This window comes from Triturus cristatus, chromosome 2_2, assembly GCF_964204655.1.
Source record: "Triturus cristatus chromosome 2_2, aTriCri1.1, whole genome shotgun sequence".
NCBI lineage: Eukaryota > Metazoa > Chordata > Amphibia > Caudata > Salamandridae > Triturus > Triturus cristatus.
Window position 1 is genome coordinate 57367419 of NC_140582.1, and position 18833 is coordinate 57386251.

An 18833-nucleotide genomic window follows, 5' to 3' on the forward strand; every position below is an offset into this window, starting at 1 on the left:
CCCTAGTCTTTATCAACACAGCCTTGGGACAGTGAATGAATAAAACGATTTGTTTTTTTTGCATGAATGAATTACACGTTACCTTGTTTATTTAAATCCTGTCTTTTCCACCATTCAGAGTCAAGGGCCCCTTTCTTATTTAATGACAGTAAAGATAATATTGTAAAATGTTCTCTAGAGCTTAAGAGGAATTGCTGGGCCAGATGTACAGTTGGGGTGCTATGGTGTTTAATTCAACCTAGTTTGAACATCCTGATAGTTTATATTTATTTTTCCCGTATATCACCTTAATGGGGAAAACAATATAAACGTTTCATATTAAACCAAAATAAATTTGCTTTGGAGCAGTTCTCCTTATCGCTTACAGGTAGCTAAATTTGGATTACACTTATCTTCTCTAACACAAGGGCCCTGCTTACAAGCAGCCTTCTAAAGGATATTTATCGCACATGATATATTTTGACACTGAAAGTAGAGTCTTTTTTGCATTCTCCAGGTGAGAATAACCCAGCCTTTTTTAAAGATGTTCTGGTATGTTAGTTACATTTAGTGTTCATGTTTTGTATATATGTTTAATAATTACTAAAATGCTAATATGTGTCCCCATATCCTTTTCCATTTCAGGGCACCCCAGAGGAAGCTGGACCACTCATTCGGACGTCCTAATTTCTTATCTTTAGTAAAGGCAAAACTATGCAGACTGAAAAAAAGGTCAACCACTTAGGAGTCTACAGCGATACCTAACCCTTTGCATGCTAAGCGTCATTCATTGTAATCATGGAGAGATGCAAATCAACAACCGGAACAAAACTAACTTTTAAGACCGTTTTAAACTAACTGAACTTTGACTGTCACATAATGTTGTGTAGGTATAATCATGTGACACAAAGGAAGTTTTCCAGCCACGGTAATATGTTGTTTTTTAATCCCCTAACAATTGTATGAAGCCGTTCAGCTCGGAGTGTCCAGCTGTCCATGGCAATTTAGGTGACAAATTTAAATAATAATTTTAATAATAAATTGATATTTAAATGTGAAAATGAAACAAGTGACGTAAGAAGGGAACTTTGCTTATATTGTTTTCATGAGGAGTTTGTTTACCTGCAGGTTACATAAATAAGATATATATTCTCTTAAAGCAGTAAGAAAGTCAATACATATGTAAACTTCTGTTTCAAGTGTAAGATGCAGGCGGTCAGAGTGATTATATGGACCCCATTGATGTATGTGCTTGCATTGACAGTTATAAGAAGTTGTATTTACTAAAATCACACTCTAATTATTATTATGGTTTTGAAAGCAATAAAACTATGACAAGATGTACCAATGGGCACCACGCTGTTATAAGTTTAAAACATAATTTACTGGAATGTTTTTGTAAACCTCCCAAATGGTTGAGAAGAATGTCAAAGTATAAAAGTGGTTGTCGATCAACCTCTGCTATGGCCAATTTAGAAACGATTGAGCCGGTGCATTTAAGTAAATCAGCTGTTTTAACATTAACCAACTATTATGTATGTACGGAAATATTTTACGTTAAGCAAAAGACAAAACATTTAACAATTAGAAATTGATGTTTTATAAAATATTTGAAACTCTTGAGACCTATGATGATAGTCTTGCTTGCCAGCAATGGTTGTGATGTAGTCAACTTGGAATTAAGCACAGGGTCTGCTCAGGTGGGCACATATATATTGTATGGAAGAAAAAGTCCCATTTCACTGTTGCGCTTAATTAATATTTTAGCACAGTGCAGCCTACACTAACAGAAACTGCATATTACGTGCCCCAGGGTACGGATTTCAGGTGCGATAGTTGCCCATGAGTATCCTAAACTTAAATCTGAAATTATGTAATAGCTTTTGCTCTCAATTTAAATGTATATACATGTCAGTTCAGCCACGAATATTGTGGCCTAAAATGACTCCAGTATTTGGATGAAAAAGGAAGACCTAATTCTCTTGTTCACCATGTGTTACATTTGACAGGTCTAGTAACCTTTATTCCAAGACGCCCAGACAGGGAGTGCTATAGATTGGTACTTGCTACTAACGCACCATAGCAGGCTTTTTTTTGGATGGTACTTTCTACAGCCAGTTTAGAATGAGTTAGAAATTTTAATGGAGAAAATGTTTAAGATACATTAAAATTATCCATTTCAGTAGTTAACAGTATGTTAATAGTAGACAAATGAAATACCCTTGGGTCAAACCGGTCTTTTTCTGATTTCTCCATGGATGGTTTCTGCCCAAGATAAAGAATCTCGTTCTCCTTGATAATAGCTCACATTTATTTCACCGATGTTAACATACGTTTTTTGGGAAGATCTCAATAATGACCTAGATTGCCAAGGGATTGGTGAAAGAATTTCGATTACATAAATTGTAATTGAAAATATGCTCTCCTTCTCAAGCTTTACTTACATGAAGAGAAGCCAAACTCCTAGATTTCTGTTCTGGAGGATTTAGAATGTTGAACACTAGTGTTAGCACTAGAGACATGTTAAAGGGACTGTATTCATTCTCCATCTGAGAATCATAACTACATACAACAGCATCTTCTCCTCCGCGTCCATTATAATCATGATCAAATCGTTTATTTTTATTGTCTTCTATCTTGTAAAGAAATTGCTGTTTTAGTCTAATTTTAATATGACAATTTTTTACCATTATTCTTCACCTCTTTTCCCTTTCACATGTTGCTGCTGTGGATTAGTATTCTTTAGTGACTGAGAAAACATTTGCAGCAACTCATTGCTAAGCTTGTTGGTCTTCAGACCAGAAGCCACTTTTGACTATAGTGGTTTAAACTGTTTGACCATTTAAGGCCCCCACTAAAGCACATTATTTGCCTGTTATTTTTCGATCATGCCTTTGCTCTATTTTGATGCGAGATCGGTTTACTGCTTTTAGTTGCTTAGCATTCTTTCAACTGGTTCCGTTAATCTCTTGTTTTACTGACTGCTCGGTATGGCTTCCACGATGCCTGTGCTCTTGTACCTGAGCTTTTGGTCTTCTGTATCTGTTGATAGCTCTGTCTGAGTGTCCTAGTCTTCTTCTCGTACAATTCGTACATTTTTGTGCCATGAAAAATGAACTTATACAAACCATGAAATCTTTCTGAACGCCAGAATATACATTGGGTATCCCATGCAGTTCCCACTTGACCTTAATTTGATTTGCAAATTGGTTCAAACAACAAGCATTTTTCTTTGGCGTTAACAAGAGTTTGATAGCCTCAGGAAAGCAAATATGCACTTTAAATTTTTTACAGGTAGGGTTTTGAAACCGTTTGGTTAGGTAAGAAAAAATAAACCTGGATGAGTCAAGTTTTTTTCTGATACCTGTCCAAAAAGAACTTGATAATGTCATAAATTGTGTGGTACTTCATCCATTTTCAGTAAGATGTGCATTCTTAATGTCAAATACTAGGAGTGTGGTACTTTTGACTTGTTCATATCTGAGTACTGTTGCTTCATCAGACATCTATTTCTTACTGATTGTAATAGATTTTTTCAAATGTGAACACGACAACTCTTTTCCCTTGGAAATCAGTACATGTTGCAAAGACTACTGATATGTTCATATGTATGGGTTGAGTTTTGGTGCTTATCGATTGGATCAAATCTAAATCTGGATTCATTTGGAAATAATTGTTGCTTTACATGGGTAATTGTTATTAGTATTCTATTTCTTAAGCACACTAACACAAAAATGGCTTCTGCTCACAATCAACATACAAACATACGCACTTGTGATGGTGACTAGAAGGAAGCTGTCTCTTGCAAGCATTTCTTCACTGGAGTTGTTTTCAAATGAGCCAAGCATGCTTTGAGTCAGTAGTCAGTGTTGCTGTTGAATTAGACTGATTGTTTTGTATAAAGATTTGACAGCAGAAAGTTAAATATGAAGCCATGACTGATCCAAAATGAGATACCAAATTATTTTCTGTCATTAGTAATCGTAACAGTAACAATTCATGAGAATTCCATGTTTAGACCTTGGACTTACGCAAGAGCGACCCCTATGTAATTCAATGTCTTTCACCTTTACACTGTTTGGTTTCTTTGCTGCACAAACACTTGCATGTAGGATAGTCATCTCATTATGGACACTGTTTCCTGGCCTGCGCTTTTATATGTTAGCCTAATTGTTCTGGGTGTTGTAGTCTTGTTTTACTTCAGTTGAAATAATTGGAGTAACACACCTGAAATCAATGATACGTACGTGAAAAACTCAGGACTCAAGATAGTGTCTATAATGACCTGGAGTGAGGTGGTCCCTCTATGTGCACAGTTTCAGAGCTCTGAATATTAGTGGGGTACCAGTTAGCTAACAGGGTTAACAGATTTCTGTTAGCCATGTCAGTTAACCACTTAAGGAAGAAAAGGCAGGTGTTCCCTCAATGGCAGGACGTATGAAGTTACCTGCAAGGGCCCTCAAATGCAGTAAACAATTGACATACTCAATGCTTTACCCACTATCCCGATTTGTTTGGAAGGATAGTATAGTGAACTAAGCTGGTGGGTGGGGTTTAAAGTTCATGTCTGAGGTTTGGCTGTCATGAATCTTCATCACTATTAAATGGCTCATACTTTTGAAACTTCCAGTGTTTAAAAACATAGGTTTTCAAACAAATGAAAACCTAGTTTCTGATATGAAATCAGGTGCGATGTGTGCACAAGGGCAACTGTCACAAGTATGAGGCACTCTTTGTGTGCTAGATTACATCCAAAACAAGTGTAAGACACTACAGTGCTAGAGAATGTTTTTTCATTCAGACCAAAGTTGTTAATGTGAAGCCAGTGTTCAGTACGAAGGATGGCACCAAGGTGTTTTCACCCTAGTAGCTTGTAGTAAAGTTTTAAAAGTTGCCAAGGGCTGGATGAAACAGATCCTGCTTTGTAGCCATCTTTGAATCCTGTTATGTTTTCTTTAAATTTCCTTCTTCATCTGTTGGCTTAGCATTGTTATTCCTGCCTGCCGATTAGATGTTTCCTACCAGTTAATTGTTGTATCCTTACACAATATACTGAAACTGGTCTTCTTTGGTTGCCAAGAAGGTTTTTTGATAACCAGGATTTGGAAGTGAAGCTCCTTTCACTCCTACTAGCATCATTTGTTTTGTGCATGTTTTGTTAGAAAGGAACCTACTAAGAGTGTTTTGAACAATTATCTCCCATTTTGGCATTCCTTAAGAAAATGTTGCTGTCTCATTTATATTTTTGAACATCTCTGCCTACGAAACACAATTGTAACTTGAGCATGGTTTTTGTGACTCAGTTTTGATTTGCAATATGTTATGCTGCTTTAAATGGATCATGACATTTTCTTATTACAGGAGACGGTGGTTCTGCTTTTTTCACTGTAAGCATCATTCAGACTTGTATTTTCTGTGTTGTGTGCACTTTAGTAATTTTATTTCAGGTCCTCCTTTGAAAAGAAATGATGCCTTAATAAAAAGTTTTTACTTTGTTTTTAACAAATACTGTGTTTAGAGTATTTCCCTTTGTCCTGTACAGTTACTTTGATGTGATGTAAAGCAACTATATTCCTTTCTTATCATAATTATTTTGGCAAATGTTTGTACATTTTCCCTCAGCCAGCTTTTATCACTTGGACCAGGTAATTTTCTGTTATTTTAAAGAGAATTGTTTAAGTTATTCAGTAATCTAAACTCGACAAGCCCTTTAATTAGATATTACCACTGGCATTCTCATAGGACGATAAAACGTAAATAGTTCTGCATATTTTTGCAAGTCCATGAATATTACAGATTTTGCCTCCCAAACTATCCCTGCCTCCTCCTTAGTGTTCATTCTCCCTGCTCATCTTATCTTAATCACCACTATTCCTTAACATTGTATCGATATTGTGTCTCTGACCTAACTGACCAGGTCTCAAATCAATGTGTGTTATGGAACCATATTGTCTGATTGGTTTTTGTCTTCAAGGGAGCTTCTCATCCAGTAGTGTAGAAGTTGGTCAAACACTGTACCCCAAAATCTCCTTGCAATCTTTATCCAGACAGAGTATTTCATTTTTCAAAATACCACCACTTGGATATTGTCCATGTCACTAAGTATTTGATCCAGTCTTGGGGTAAGCTATTCTGCCTTTTCGGCTTTTGCTAGCTGTTGTTTACTTAGTAAGGCTGTTCAAGACGAAAATGTAATTGGATACCTCCCTGTCATCTAAATAGTAATCATTTGTGATAACCCTTTAGAGACATATCCTTTGATTTACTTTATTGCCTTGTGGTGTTCCTCCTAGAACGTAATATTTTGCTGCATTCCTACATCATGTGTAAATGAACAGCTCTTGCCCTTAGCATTGTGGGAAGGTCTCCAAGACAGAGGTTTTCAGTAATGGTATTCGGGTGAGGAATGCTCTAAGCAGATATTAAACTGTATCCATTTTCAGTTTCATGTTTCTAGAGAACTTTCTTGTGCGGTCACATGACCTCCCCATTCCACAATTGTCAGGGCTATTTCTAGGTTTCTAGGTTTCCTTCCCCAGACTCTCTTAAAACAGCTAGGTAAACTGTGCAGACATCTCTTATTACCTTTTTGATAGTGGTGAAAAGACTGCTATCCTGATTCTCCCATGTTTATGCTGTCAGCACTCATGTCACCGCTTGGCTTTGTGGCTACACCCCAATGTCTTTTTGGGTCCAGATGATATGCACTTGTGAGGAGGAACTGCCCATGCTTGTCCACTATTCTTCATTGACTCTTAAAACAGTTTTCAGTCTGTCACCTTTAATAGTCCCTCATTCAGTATTAAGATCTTTGTCAATGTCATTCGTTGTATCTTATGTTGCCTTCACTACATTAACTTTCCACAGCTTATTTCCTCTAGGCCGCTGTCACCAGTAAGCTGTTTTAAATGTTAGCTTGTTACATCTTACACATTAATTGGTTCTTCCACCTTCCCCCTTCCTTGGTCATTCATTTTCCTCAGAATTATTTATGTGAGTGTTACTCCATATCCGACTGCTCTACACTTCCCTTTTTGTAGGGCACATTCTGTGTTTTTAACACAATTCTGACGAAGACTGCCCAATCCCCAAATTAGCGTTATCAGTAGAACATTTGGGGGCATATGTATCAAGCCTTTTTCCCGTTCGCAAACGGTCGCAAACGGGCCGATTCTCAGAATCGGCCCGTTTGCGAACAGGAAAAGGCCTTTTGGGATGTATCAATCAATCAATCAATCAATCAAAGACCTTTATAGAGCGCACTACTTACCCGTAGGGTCTCAAGGCGCTGGGGGGAGGGGGGTGCCGTTACTGCTCGAACAGCCAGGTCTTCAGCTTCTTCCTGAAGGAGAGGTGGTCTTGGGTCAGGCGCAGGTCGGTCGGGAGGGAGTTCCAGGTCTTGGCGGCCAGGTAGGAGAAGGACCTTCCTCCTGTTGCTCTTCGGATGCGGGGGACGGCGGCGAGGGCGTGGTTGGCTGATCGGAGGTGGCGTTTGGGAGCGTAGAAGTTGATTCGGTTGTTGAGGTAGCTCGGGCCTTGGTCGTGTAGGGCTTTGTGTGCGTGGGTGAGGAGGCGGAAGTTGATCCTTTTGTTGACGGGGAGCCAATGCAGGTCTCTCAGATGTCCGGAGATGTGGCTGGTTCGTGGGATGTCGAGGATGAGTCTGGCAGAGGCGTTCTGGATCCGCTGGAGTCTCTTCTGGAGCTTGGCGGTGGTACCGGCGTAGAGGGTGTTGCCGTAGTCCAGTCGACTGGTGACGAGGGCCTGGGTGACGGTCTTCCTGGTCTCGGTGGGGATCCACCAGAAGATCTTCCGTAGCATGCGTAGGATGTTGAAGCACGCCGAGGAGACGGCGTTGACTTGCCTGGTCATGGAGAGGGAGGAGTCCAGGATGAAGCCCAGGTTGCGCGCGTGGTCTGTCGGTTTGGGTGCGGAGCCCAGGGCGGGAGGCCACCAGGAGTCGTCCCAGGCGGAGGGCGAAGAGCCCAGGATGAGGACCTCCGTCTTGTCTGAGTTCAGTTTCAGGCGGCTGGTCGTCATCCACTCGGCTACATCTTTCATCCCTTCGTGCAGATTGGCTCTGGCGGCGGCGGGGTCGTTGGTCAGGGAGAGGATCAGCTGGGTGTCGTCGGCGTAGGAGATTATGTTGAGGTTGTGTTTGCGTGCGATGGCCGCGAGGGGGCTCATGTAGACGTTGAAGAGGGTGGGGCTCAGGGAGGATCCTTGAGGGACGCCGCAGATGACTTCGGTGGCTTTTGACTTGTACGGTGGTAGGCGGACTCTCTGTGTTCTTCCGTCGAGGAAGGAGATGATCCATTCCAGTGCCTTCTCCTGGATTCCGACGTAGCTGAGGCGCTGTACTAGGGTGCGGTGGCAGACAGTGTCGAATGCCGCGGAGAGGTCTAGGAGGATGAGGGCCGCTGTGTCTCCGTTGTCCATCAGGGCTCGGATGTCGTCGGTGGCAGCGATGAGGGCGGTCTCGGTGCTGTGGTTGGCTTGGAAGCCAGACTGTGAGGGGTCGAGGGATCCATTAGTCTCAAGGAAGGCGGCCAGCTGCTTGTTGACGGTCTTCTCGATGACTTTGGCTGGAAACGGGAGGAGCAAGATGGGGCGGTAGTTCTTGAGTTCGGTGGGGTCCGCTGTGGGTTTCTTGAGTAGAGCGCTGAGTTCGGCATGCTTCCAGCTCTCAGGGAAGGTGGCGGTGTCGAAGGAGGTGTTGATAATGTCCCGCAGGTGGGGTGCGATGACAGTGTCGGCCTTGTTGAAGACGTGGTGAGGGCAGGGGTCGGTCGGAGATCCGGAGTGGACGGAGTTCATCATGCGGACGGTGTCTTCGGTGCTGATCGGAGTCCAGGCGCGGAGGGTGGTGGTGGGGGGCGGTGGTTCGGTCGTGGTGTGCGTTGGTTGGGTGCTGAAGCTGTTGTGTATGTCCGCGATCTTGTTGTGGAAGTATGAGGCGAGGGAGTTGCAGAGGTCTTGCGATGGGGTGATGTCGTTGTTTCCTGCGCTGGGGTTGGATAGCTCTTTCACGATGTTGAAGAGTTCCTTGCAGTTGTGTGCGTTGTTGTCCAGCCGGTCCTTGAATGCGGTTTTCTTGGCGGCGCGGATCAGCTGGTGGTGCTTCCGGGTGGCAAGCTTGAAGGTGGTCATGTTGTCCGGTGTTGGTTCCCTTCTCCAGACTTTCTCGAGGGCTCGGCAGTTCTTCTTGGAGCTCTTGAGTTCGTCTGTGAACCATGGGGCTTTCTTGCTGCCGGGTCTGCTGGGCGGGGTCCTCAGCGGGGCGAGTTCGTCCGCGCAGTTGCTGATCCACTTCGTGAGGTTGTCGGCGGCCTGGCTGGGGTTCGCTGAGCTGGCAGGAGGGTGCTGGCTCAGGGAGGTGGCGAGCTGGTCGGCTATGATCTTGTTCCAGCTTCTGCGGGCAACCTGTTGCTGGTGGTGGTGGGTCGTCGTTCTTTTGAAGGTGAAGTGGACACAGCTGTGGTCCGTCCATTGAAGCTCTGTGGCGTGGCTGAAGGCGATGTCTGTGCTGGATGAGAAGACTGCGTCGAGTGTGTGTCCGGCGAGGTGGGTGGGGGTGGACACCAGCTGCTTGAGTCCAAGATTGGCGAGGTTGTCGAGCAGGGTGCTGGTGTTGCGGTCGTTGTTGTTCTCCAGGTGGAAGTTGAGGTCCCCCAGGAGGATGTAGTCAGCGGAGGGGAGGGCCTGCGGGCTGACGAAGTCGGCGATGTCCTCGCTGAATTGAGTGCGTGGTCCCGGAGGTCGGTAGATCAGGGTGCCTCTGAGGGTGGTCTTCGGGTCTGTGTGGATCTGGAAATGCAGGTGTTCGGAGGTGGTAAGGGTGTTGTCGGTGTTGGTCGTGATACGGATGGTGTTCCTGTGGATGATGGCGATGCCTCCTCCCATCTGGTTGGCGGTGCGGTCCCTCCGGGTGATCTTGTATCCCTCTGGGATGGCGATGGCGATGTCGGGCGCTGAAGAGGCATTCATCCAGGTCTCCGTGAGGAAGGCAACGTCAGGGGCTGTGGTGTCGAGGAGGTTCCAGAGTTCGATGGCGTGTCTGTGGACGGAGCGGGTGTTGAGCAGGATGCACTTGAGGTGGTTGCTGCTGGTGTTCGGCTTCGGCTTGGCGAGGCAGGTCCGGATGCAGGTGAACTTGCAGGCGTGGCAGCTGAAGGGTCCGTGGGTGCGTCGTGGGGTGGCTTGGTAGCATCCTGGGAGTCGACCGGTGTTGAGTGCGCTGAGGGTGGCGGCGGTGTACGTCAGGCGGGTGGGCCGGGTTCTTCTAGGGCCAGGGGTCCTGGCACTGGGCGCGGACGGGCGCAGACGGGCTTACCTTTGGCGCGCCTTCGGCGCACAATCGGCGCGCCCGCTGCGCGTGACCGCTGCGCGTTCGCACGGTCGCCATATATGGCGAAGTGCGCGGGGGTGGGGAGCAGCTGGGAGGCGGGAGCGGGGAGGGAACAGAAGGAAAAAAGGGGCGGGGTTAGCGGCGGGAAGCGGGGAGGGAGGACGAAGGGCAGCGAAAACGGCCAAACAGGAAGGAAATGACAAAACTAATTACAAAACTATTACACAGGCAATACAGGAAGACTAAGAATAAACAATTTAAGCAGCAAAAACAGCAAAACACAACAGGGGCAGGACAGGCAAGCACGGACCACGCCGCTCGAAGGCAGGGGGCGTGGTCATGCGGCGGCAGCGAGGCAGTCAGGCAGGGGGGCACACGCAGCAGCTGGTGGCCGTGCAGCGCGGGGGTGTCCTAGAACTAGGTCACACTCACCTGCGTCGCACGGTCGCCATATATGGCCAAGTGCGCGGGGGGCGGAGCAGCTGGGAGGCGGGAGCGGGGAGGGAACAGAAGGAAAAAAGGGGCGGGGTTAGCGGTGGTGGCGGGAAGCGGGGAGGGAGGACGAAGGGCAGCGAAAACGGCCAAACAGGAAGGAAATGACAAAACTAATTACAAAACTATTACACAGGCAATACAGGAAGACTAAGAATAAACAATTTAAACAGCAAAAACAGCAAAACACAACAGGGGCAGGACAGGCAAGCACGGACCACGCCGCTCGAAGGCAGGGGGCGTGGTCACGCGGCGGCAGCGAGGCAGTCAGGCAGGGGGGCACACGCAGCAGCTGGTGGCCGTGCGGCGCGGGGGTGTCCTAGAAGTAGGTCACACTCACCTGCGTCGCACGGTCGCCATATATGGCCAAGTGCGCGGGGGGGGCGGAGCAGCTGGGAGGCGGGAGCGGGGAGGAAACAGAAGGAAAAAAGGGGCGGGGTTAGCGGCGGTGGCGGGAAGCGGGGAGGGAGGACGAAGGGCAGCGAAAACGGCCAAACAGGAAGGAAATGACAAAACTAATTACAAAACTATTACACAGGCAATACAGGAAGACTAAGAATAAACAATTTAAACAGCAAAAACAGCAAAACACAACAAGGGCAGGACAGGCAAGCACGGACCACGCCGCTCGAAGGCAGGGGGCGTGGTCACGCGGCGGCAGCGAGGCAGTCAGGCAGGGGGGCACACGCAGCAGCTGGTGGCCGTGCGGCGCGGGGGTGTCCTAGAACTAGCCAAAAGGGTATCGCAAATTAGAGAATCGCAAATTTGCGAATCTCTATTTTGCGATTGCATTTAAGGAATTGCAAATTGCGATTCCTTAAATGCAATGTAACAAGCACCCAAGTTGTGTGATTTCTCCTTAAGAAATCGCAAATTACCACCAACTTCAAGTTGGTGGTAATTTGCGATTTCTTTGAAAGATGCACTTTTTGGCATTTTTCAAAGTGCCATGTGGCGCACATACATGCCCTTAGTGCATGTATGTGCGCCACATGCGCACACATGCTAATTTCAGGGGTGCATCAGGGTGTCCTTATGACACCCTTGCACCCTTGAAATTATTCTCAATTTGCGATTCTCTAATTGCGAATCGCTATTTGAGAATGTCTTCCCATTCATTCCTATGGGCCTCCTGGCCCATAGGAATGAATGGGAAGGTATTCCTTAATTGCGATTCGCAGTTTGCTAATCGCAATTAAGGAATGCCAAGGAATCGCTAACAGTTTGAGAATTTTTTCTTACATCTCGTTTGCGATTCCCAAATAGCGATTCTCAAAAAATCGCTATTTGAGAATCGCAAATGGAGAATTTGATATATATACCCCTTGATGTCTTGAAGAATTTTGCCTCTAGGAACACAAGTATAGTCTAGAAAAGATACAACTGTTGAGTTACCACGACCATCTTATTCATTGTTATCCTCCCCATTAACGTAAGTAGTAACATAACACAGACATCATTAGAGATACACAAGCATGCACTGTCCTTTCTGTGTTATATGGGAAGACAATTGTAGGAAAGTAGGATCTGCTTTCATGGTGACCCCCACTTTTTGCTGGTGTTATTCTGTGTTCTGACTAGTTTGACTGGGTTCCTGCTAATCAGGACCCCAGCCAGTGTGCTTCTTCCCTAAATTTGTTATGGTAAGTACTTTGGTACCTCCACAATTGGCTACTAGTAAGTCCCTAGTATATGGTACAGAGATACCCAGGACCTAGGTACCCCAGGGGTCTCTCATGGGCTGCAGCATGTATTATGCCACCCATGAGAGACCACTCAAACTGTGACGACAGGCTTGCCGTTGCAACCTGTGGAAGCTGGTGCTAGCACCACTTACCACAGATATAGGTTTCCTTATATCTGAGGCCACTGCACTTAAAACCTATAAGTCACCCCTAAGGCAGGCCTTTCAATCCTGAAGGCATGGTGGTTAGTTATAAGTGTGAGGGTGCCCTGCAAGAGCAAGACACCCCCTACAAACCCGGAAGTAGATTCTCCAGGCTTTGTAAGTGCGGTCAGCCATTTAATACTTATAGTGGACATCAAATCATTTACGAGATGTCTAACTATATAGTGGCTGCACCGAAACCAGTCATGTTTGGTATCAAACATATTGGAATCCTACCCCAACACTGATTCCAGTGTTGGATGTTGGATCCCAGGTATTGGGGGGGCTCTCCTACAAACCACCCTGTTTTCCTGATACCAGCCTTCCAGGGTCTAACAGCAAGCTAGTGCTGCTGCCGACCACAGACACGATTCTGCCGTCCTGCTGCTGAACTGAGCTTCAGCAGGGGAAGGTAGAACAATAGGTTTTCTGTCACAGGGAGATGTAACTACCTCCTAGAAAGGACTTAGTGTAAGGGGCTGGGGTGGGGGCGCTTGCCAGCCCGGCCAGGCTGCTTTGAAGGGCACATTTGGTGCCCTCCTTGCATACTCCAGTTTGAGCCAGTTCAGGGAGCTGTGGGTCCCGCTCCAGTGCGATACTGAACAAAGGACATGGGAGTATGTCCAGCCCTTCCTTTGGGAGGGAAGTCTGAATTGTCCCAACCCTTTCCCCGGGGTACTTAAGGGTTTACCTGTGGGTGGCTCTTCAGATTTGTTGTGGGACAAGATTCAGATCAGAAACCACTTCCACGTCTACCGTCTGGCACTTTAGACTTCGTTGGATTTCACTGACGAACTGAGACTGCACCAAGGAAGACTCCTTCTGCTCCTGGTCTTGTCGTCCTGCCAGTCTACTGCATTGTCTGTGCCTGTGCTTCATCCAGAATCTTCTCCAGGCCTGTGAGCACCAAAGACTCTGAAGGAATCTCCCTTGGAGTGAAGAAGTCACTACCCTGCATCTACAGGCACCGCGACTTAGCTGACTGGTCTGCTGCTCCTGATGTCCCACGGACTGCGAAAGGCTCAGCAACACAGGTGGCGTTCTGCAACTCCCTTGAGGCCTGCATTGTCTTCTCAGCAAGTTTGAGGCCTGTATCCCTCATGGAAACCGCTAACACAGCACTCCTGTGCACCACATCGACTTGCCGTTGCCAAGACTTGTTGGCGCTCCCGCCAGACAACGATCCACTGGTTCTCAACTTCCAACGTCGGACAGCTTGTGAACGACTCCTGGTCTTTCACAGTGTCACCTGGCCCTCACAGCTGCGCACATATGGTCAACGTTAACTCTCCTGCATCTTCCATCATCGGTGGACATTTTTCTTCCGTGCCTCCTGGTCCGTTCCGAGTGGCATAGATTCTGTCCCCTCTGCTTGCAGGTACTTATCTTCAAGAATCCATCCTTGGATTCCACAGTACTGCTTTACCTTCTTTGCCAGCGGCATCTTTTCTGAAGTTCTCCATTGTGGTCTCTGGAGGTTTCCGTTGTCAATTTGCACCTATGCACCCAGCTACCTTAGTGTAAGTATCCTGGTTCTTGGGGTATCCATGGGTGGGGTGACTCTCCAACGTTCCATCTTCCATAGGGTTTCTTCAGGGTACACTGGGAATGGTCCTTGCTCTTGAAAACCGCATCTGTGACTTTCTCATGGACTTGCATTGAGTACGCAGTTGTGTTTCCACTCTGCACACAGCCTCCGTGGGGTTCCTGGGTACTTACCTTGGGTGGTTCTTTGTGTCTTCAGCTTTTCTTAGTCTTCTGGTCCAAGTCCTGACTTCGGTCGCAGTGCGCATTCCACTTCCGTAGTATATGGTTTGGTCTCCCCCTAGAGACCACTGTGTATTTTTGCTTACTTACCTGTTTTACATTTAAAGTATTGTGTGCATTCTATTAATATCCCTGTATAAGAGATATACCAATGTGTTAGTGTGTATAATAAATATACTTATTTTTATAACTACACTGTGTAATTCTATTTCTTTTAACCTACACTATATGAAGGCTACTCTCCACAGCTACCACTTAGAGAGCTTTTATGGTTGTCTAAGACCACTAAAATAACCATAAGTGTTTTCTGGATTAGTGAGAGGTGCTTCACTTAAATAAGTGAGCACCATATACGAAGCCAGACTCCACCAAAAGTTTCAACATCTTTTAGTAACAATTGATAAAAACTTTCAGTTGATTTATGATTGAATTCTTTATTTAACTCATGCATCAGAATATAAATACATGCTCATGCCAAATTTCTTGGAACAGCAACAAGTCGTCTTAACAATGCAATTAAAGCTTTGCAACATCTGAAAAAACAAATTTTAAAAAATACATTGACAAAACAGAAAAAAATTCACAACAATTACCGCATAGCAAAAATAATGTATTTATAGCTCACAGGTGAATGTATCTCATCAGTGAGGTATAGCTTGAGTTCTATAACACGGTGAGCACAGGAGCCAGGTCTGGGCATACTTGTTGCACTTAAGGCATAAGCTGCAAACATTCAGTCCATTACCTTGTTGTTGCAATTTATGCCCTAAGTGTGACAGTTCCATGTTCACTGTGCCATAGCATTCATGCTATATATCACTGATGAGCCCTAAGTAGGTTGAAATCCATGTGGGGTTGCTTGTGGCCCTTCTGGAGGAAGCCTCATCTTGCAGTTTGGTACTGACTGTTCGCATCAGGAGCAGGGTCTGTACTCATTTGCTTAAAGTGTCCTATGTCTAGAAAGGCATGGTAGATGAAAAACAATGGACTGGAATGCAGTCTAGAGTGATTGCCAGTGATTGAGACTAATTCAAGCATTTGATCTATAACTTTGCTGTTGTTTCTCTTAATACAATGGGAACCATATTTGCGAAGACACGTGGAGGCTAATTAAAGATGAACTCAATAGAAAGCTACAGTTTGTTACACTGCTGTTAACTTTATGGTATTATTTAGTCAATATTATAGGATAAGAGTAAATTACAGCTTTATGATAATAAACTAGCATTTGTTATACTATTCTATCTGATAGAGACTATCAGTGGTAGATTCCTTACCTTAGAATTTTTTCTCAGGCGTACCCCTGAGCTTCATTAGGTGGCGTTGGTCAGCTCTGCATCCGTCGTCAGCGTCGTGGGCCCCTGGATGACGTCACAGGACCTAAATAGACGGCGCGTATGCTCACTGAAGTCAGTTCTTTCTTTTTCCGTGCCAGCCTAAGCGCAGATCCGTAGAGGGCTACCTCTTAGCCGTTTTTTGGCTGTTTTTTTTTTACTTTAGTCAAGTTCTCGAACTCCAGGTGCGTCGAGGGATATGCCAACGTCAGACCGGCTTCAAGTCTTGCAGCTCCTGTCATTGGGCAGTGTCCGTGACGAATCCACACCTCATGTGCCTTTGGTGTCTGGAGCACGACCCAAAGTCGTGCTCAGAGTGCATTGCCATGAACCCGAAGGTTTTGCGGAAGCGGTCCCGAAAGCTACTAGAGGCTCAGCGCTCGGCTTCGCATCACTCTCGTTCGAGAGAAAGGGCGCGAGGATGGTTGCAGAGTCCACACTCCTCGCAGTCAAAGTTGGCGGGTAGGTCTTCAGGTAAGTCAGGAAAACACAAGAAGAAGTACAGGCCCTCTCCAACTTTTCCCCATCGGTTAGCCGACGCAATGCGGGATCCCAAGCGTCGTCTCTCGAAGGCTCCGTCCCCGGCGCCTACTTCTGAGACGGCTACGCACTTCCCTGCCTTTCTGAGAGCTGGAGCATCTCCAGCCCAAATTCATAAAAAGCCCTGTACATCATTTTTGGGCAGCCCGGCTCTGCTTGCTTCCCTACAGGCCCCGCGGAGTCGGTCGGGACCCTGGGACTTTGCCAGCGGCTCTGGAGGGTCCCCGTGGATCCGGATTGTTGCCGGTCGATCTCACTGAGCCTTCCTCACGTCGACTGTGTCCCTGGTCGGCGCCAACCTCATCCTCATCCATCCTCCTATGAACTGACATCGGTTCCAATGCCGGAAGGGACTTTCGTCCCTCTGGTCATTCCTGGCATCCCTTTTGGGCCAGAAGGTGAGGAAAAGGACTAGGAGGGGCCGCATGACCCTTTGGCTAACCAGCTTGAGGAAACAACTGGTGAATGGCCCTGAGTGATGCCAGTGGCATGGACACATCCCCTATCACTGTCTTGCTTTCTCCCCCTATTGTGGCTATGAAGGAGGAAGCTTCCTATGCTGTGGTGGTGAGGAGGGTAGCCGAGGTCCTCGGCCTCGAGCTCCCTACGGTAGCAGTCAGGAATAACCTCCTGACGCAGGTGCTTCATCCTGCGGCTTCCTCTTCTGAGTTCCTTTGGCAGTTCAATGAAGTCGTCACAAACGTCCTTCTGGGCACTTTGTCCAAGCCTAGCACAGGGGCTCCTGTGGATAGGACGATTGCCCCCTGCCACCGCCCCGCTCCAGGTGACCCAGTGTTTCTGACTCAACACCCCTCCCCTGAGAGCTTAGTAGTCCAAGCCTTATTATGAAAAGGAGCCTTCCCTTCTGCTCCCCCAGATAGGGTATCCAAGAAACTGGACCACCCTGGGAAGAAGATGTTCTCTTCCTCCAGCATGGCATTGAATACTGCATGCCTCTTAGGCCAATCCTCCCATACTATCTGGGATACGGTTGCACAGGTGCTGCCTCAGGGCCCAGAGGAGGACAGGGCTGTTCTCTCTTAAGCTGTTGCAGACTGGAGAGACACCGCCAAATTCGCAATAAGATGTGGTATGGATACCACCGACTCACAGGGCAGAATGATTGCCACGCCGGTAGCTGTTAGATGCTACACCTGGTTGATGATTTCTGGCTTCTTGGGGGATGGCCAGTCTTCTTTGATGGAGATGCCCTCTGATGGCACTTGCCTTTTTGGCACCAAGGCAGACTCAGCGCTTGAGTGCTTCAAGGATTCTTGAGCTACAGCCAGATCCTTGGACCTCTCGTCCTCCTCAGTCTGCCTTTCGTGGCTACGGAAGGGGTGCCCAACCAGGTCCAGTCCAGCCTAGTCACCTAGTCATGAAAGCTGTCCTGCCTCTGCGTGGCCGCTGATGTGGAACCCAGCATCCTCGTGGGTCAGGGAACCTGCAGGTGGGTCAGTCCACCCTTTCCCCCCTGCCATCACCTCAAAACCTTCCTAGTTCAATGTTCCAGGCCCATCACCAGCCAGTCAGAGGCAGGATCCGCCATCACCTCCTCCACTGGCAATCCATCACGTCGGACAGGTGGGTTCTGTAAATAGTCCGATAGGCTACTCCCTCCCTTTCGAGACTACCCATCCATCCATCCCACCTTCTTATGATCAAATGTCGGAGGATCATTTGGCACTTCTCCGCCACAAAGTATCGGCTCTCTTGTCCTAGGAAGCTATAGAGATGGTCCCTGTGCCAGAAGTATGTTATGGTTGTTATTCCTGCTACTTTCTGGTACCCAAGAAGGACAAAGGCCTGCGTCCTATCCTCCGATCCCTCAACTTCGTCCTCTGGAAGGAGAAGATTAAAATGCTCACATTAGCTCAAGTTCTGTCTGCACTCAACCCAGGAGACTGGATGGTGATGTTGGACTTGCATGATGCTTACTTTCATATCCCCATCCTGTAAGCCCACAGATGTTACCTGCGGTAAACAGTGGGCCACAAGCAATTTTAGTTCACCTTGCTCCCTTTTGGCCTTACCAGTGCTCTTCGGGTGTTCACGAAGGTGATGGCGGTGGTCGCAGCTCATCTGCGCAGATCAGGGGTTCCAGTCTTCCCCTTTCTTGATGACTGGCTGTTGAAGGTGGGCTCACCCCAGGCTGTCATCTCCCACCTCCAGACTACAGCAGTCATCTTGCATTCGCTGGGGTTGACCACCAATGAGCCGAAGTCACACCTGACTTGCTCTCAAACACTTCCTTTCATCTAGGCAGTTCTAGACACAGTGCAGTTTCGGGCATATCCTCCCAAGCAGCCAGTCGGGGATATTCGGGGTAGGATACCACTGTTTCACCCTCTACCCCAGATTTCGGTGAGAATGACTCTGAGGCTGCTGGACTTCATGGTCTCCTGCATCCTGCTGGTGGATCATGGCAGATGGAATATGCAGGCTCTGCAGTGGTACCTGAATATCCAGTGGGCTCAACATCAGG

At 46.8% G+C, this 18833-nt stretch overlaps 1 protein-coding gene across 1 annotated transcript in view; it reads left to right on the forward strand.

Annotated features, from left to right (window-relative positions):
• Positions 1-5485, forward strand: part of SCARB2 (scavenger receptor class B member 2) — a 504993-nt gene extending 499508 nt beyond the window's left edge. Inside the window, exon 12 of the mRNA XM_085640974.1 lies at positions 625-5485. Coding sequence (XP_085497100.1) covers positions 625-666 — 42 coding nt within the window. The 3' untranslated portion in view covers positions 667-5485. The remainder of the gene's footprint in view (positions 1-624) is intronic.
• The last annotated feature ends 13348 nt before the right edge of the window (positions 5486-18833 follow it).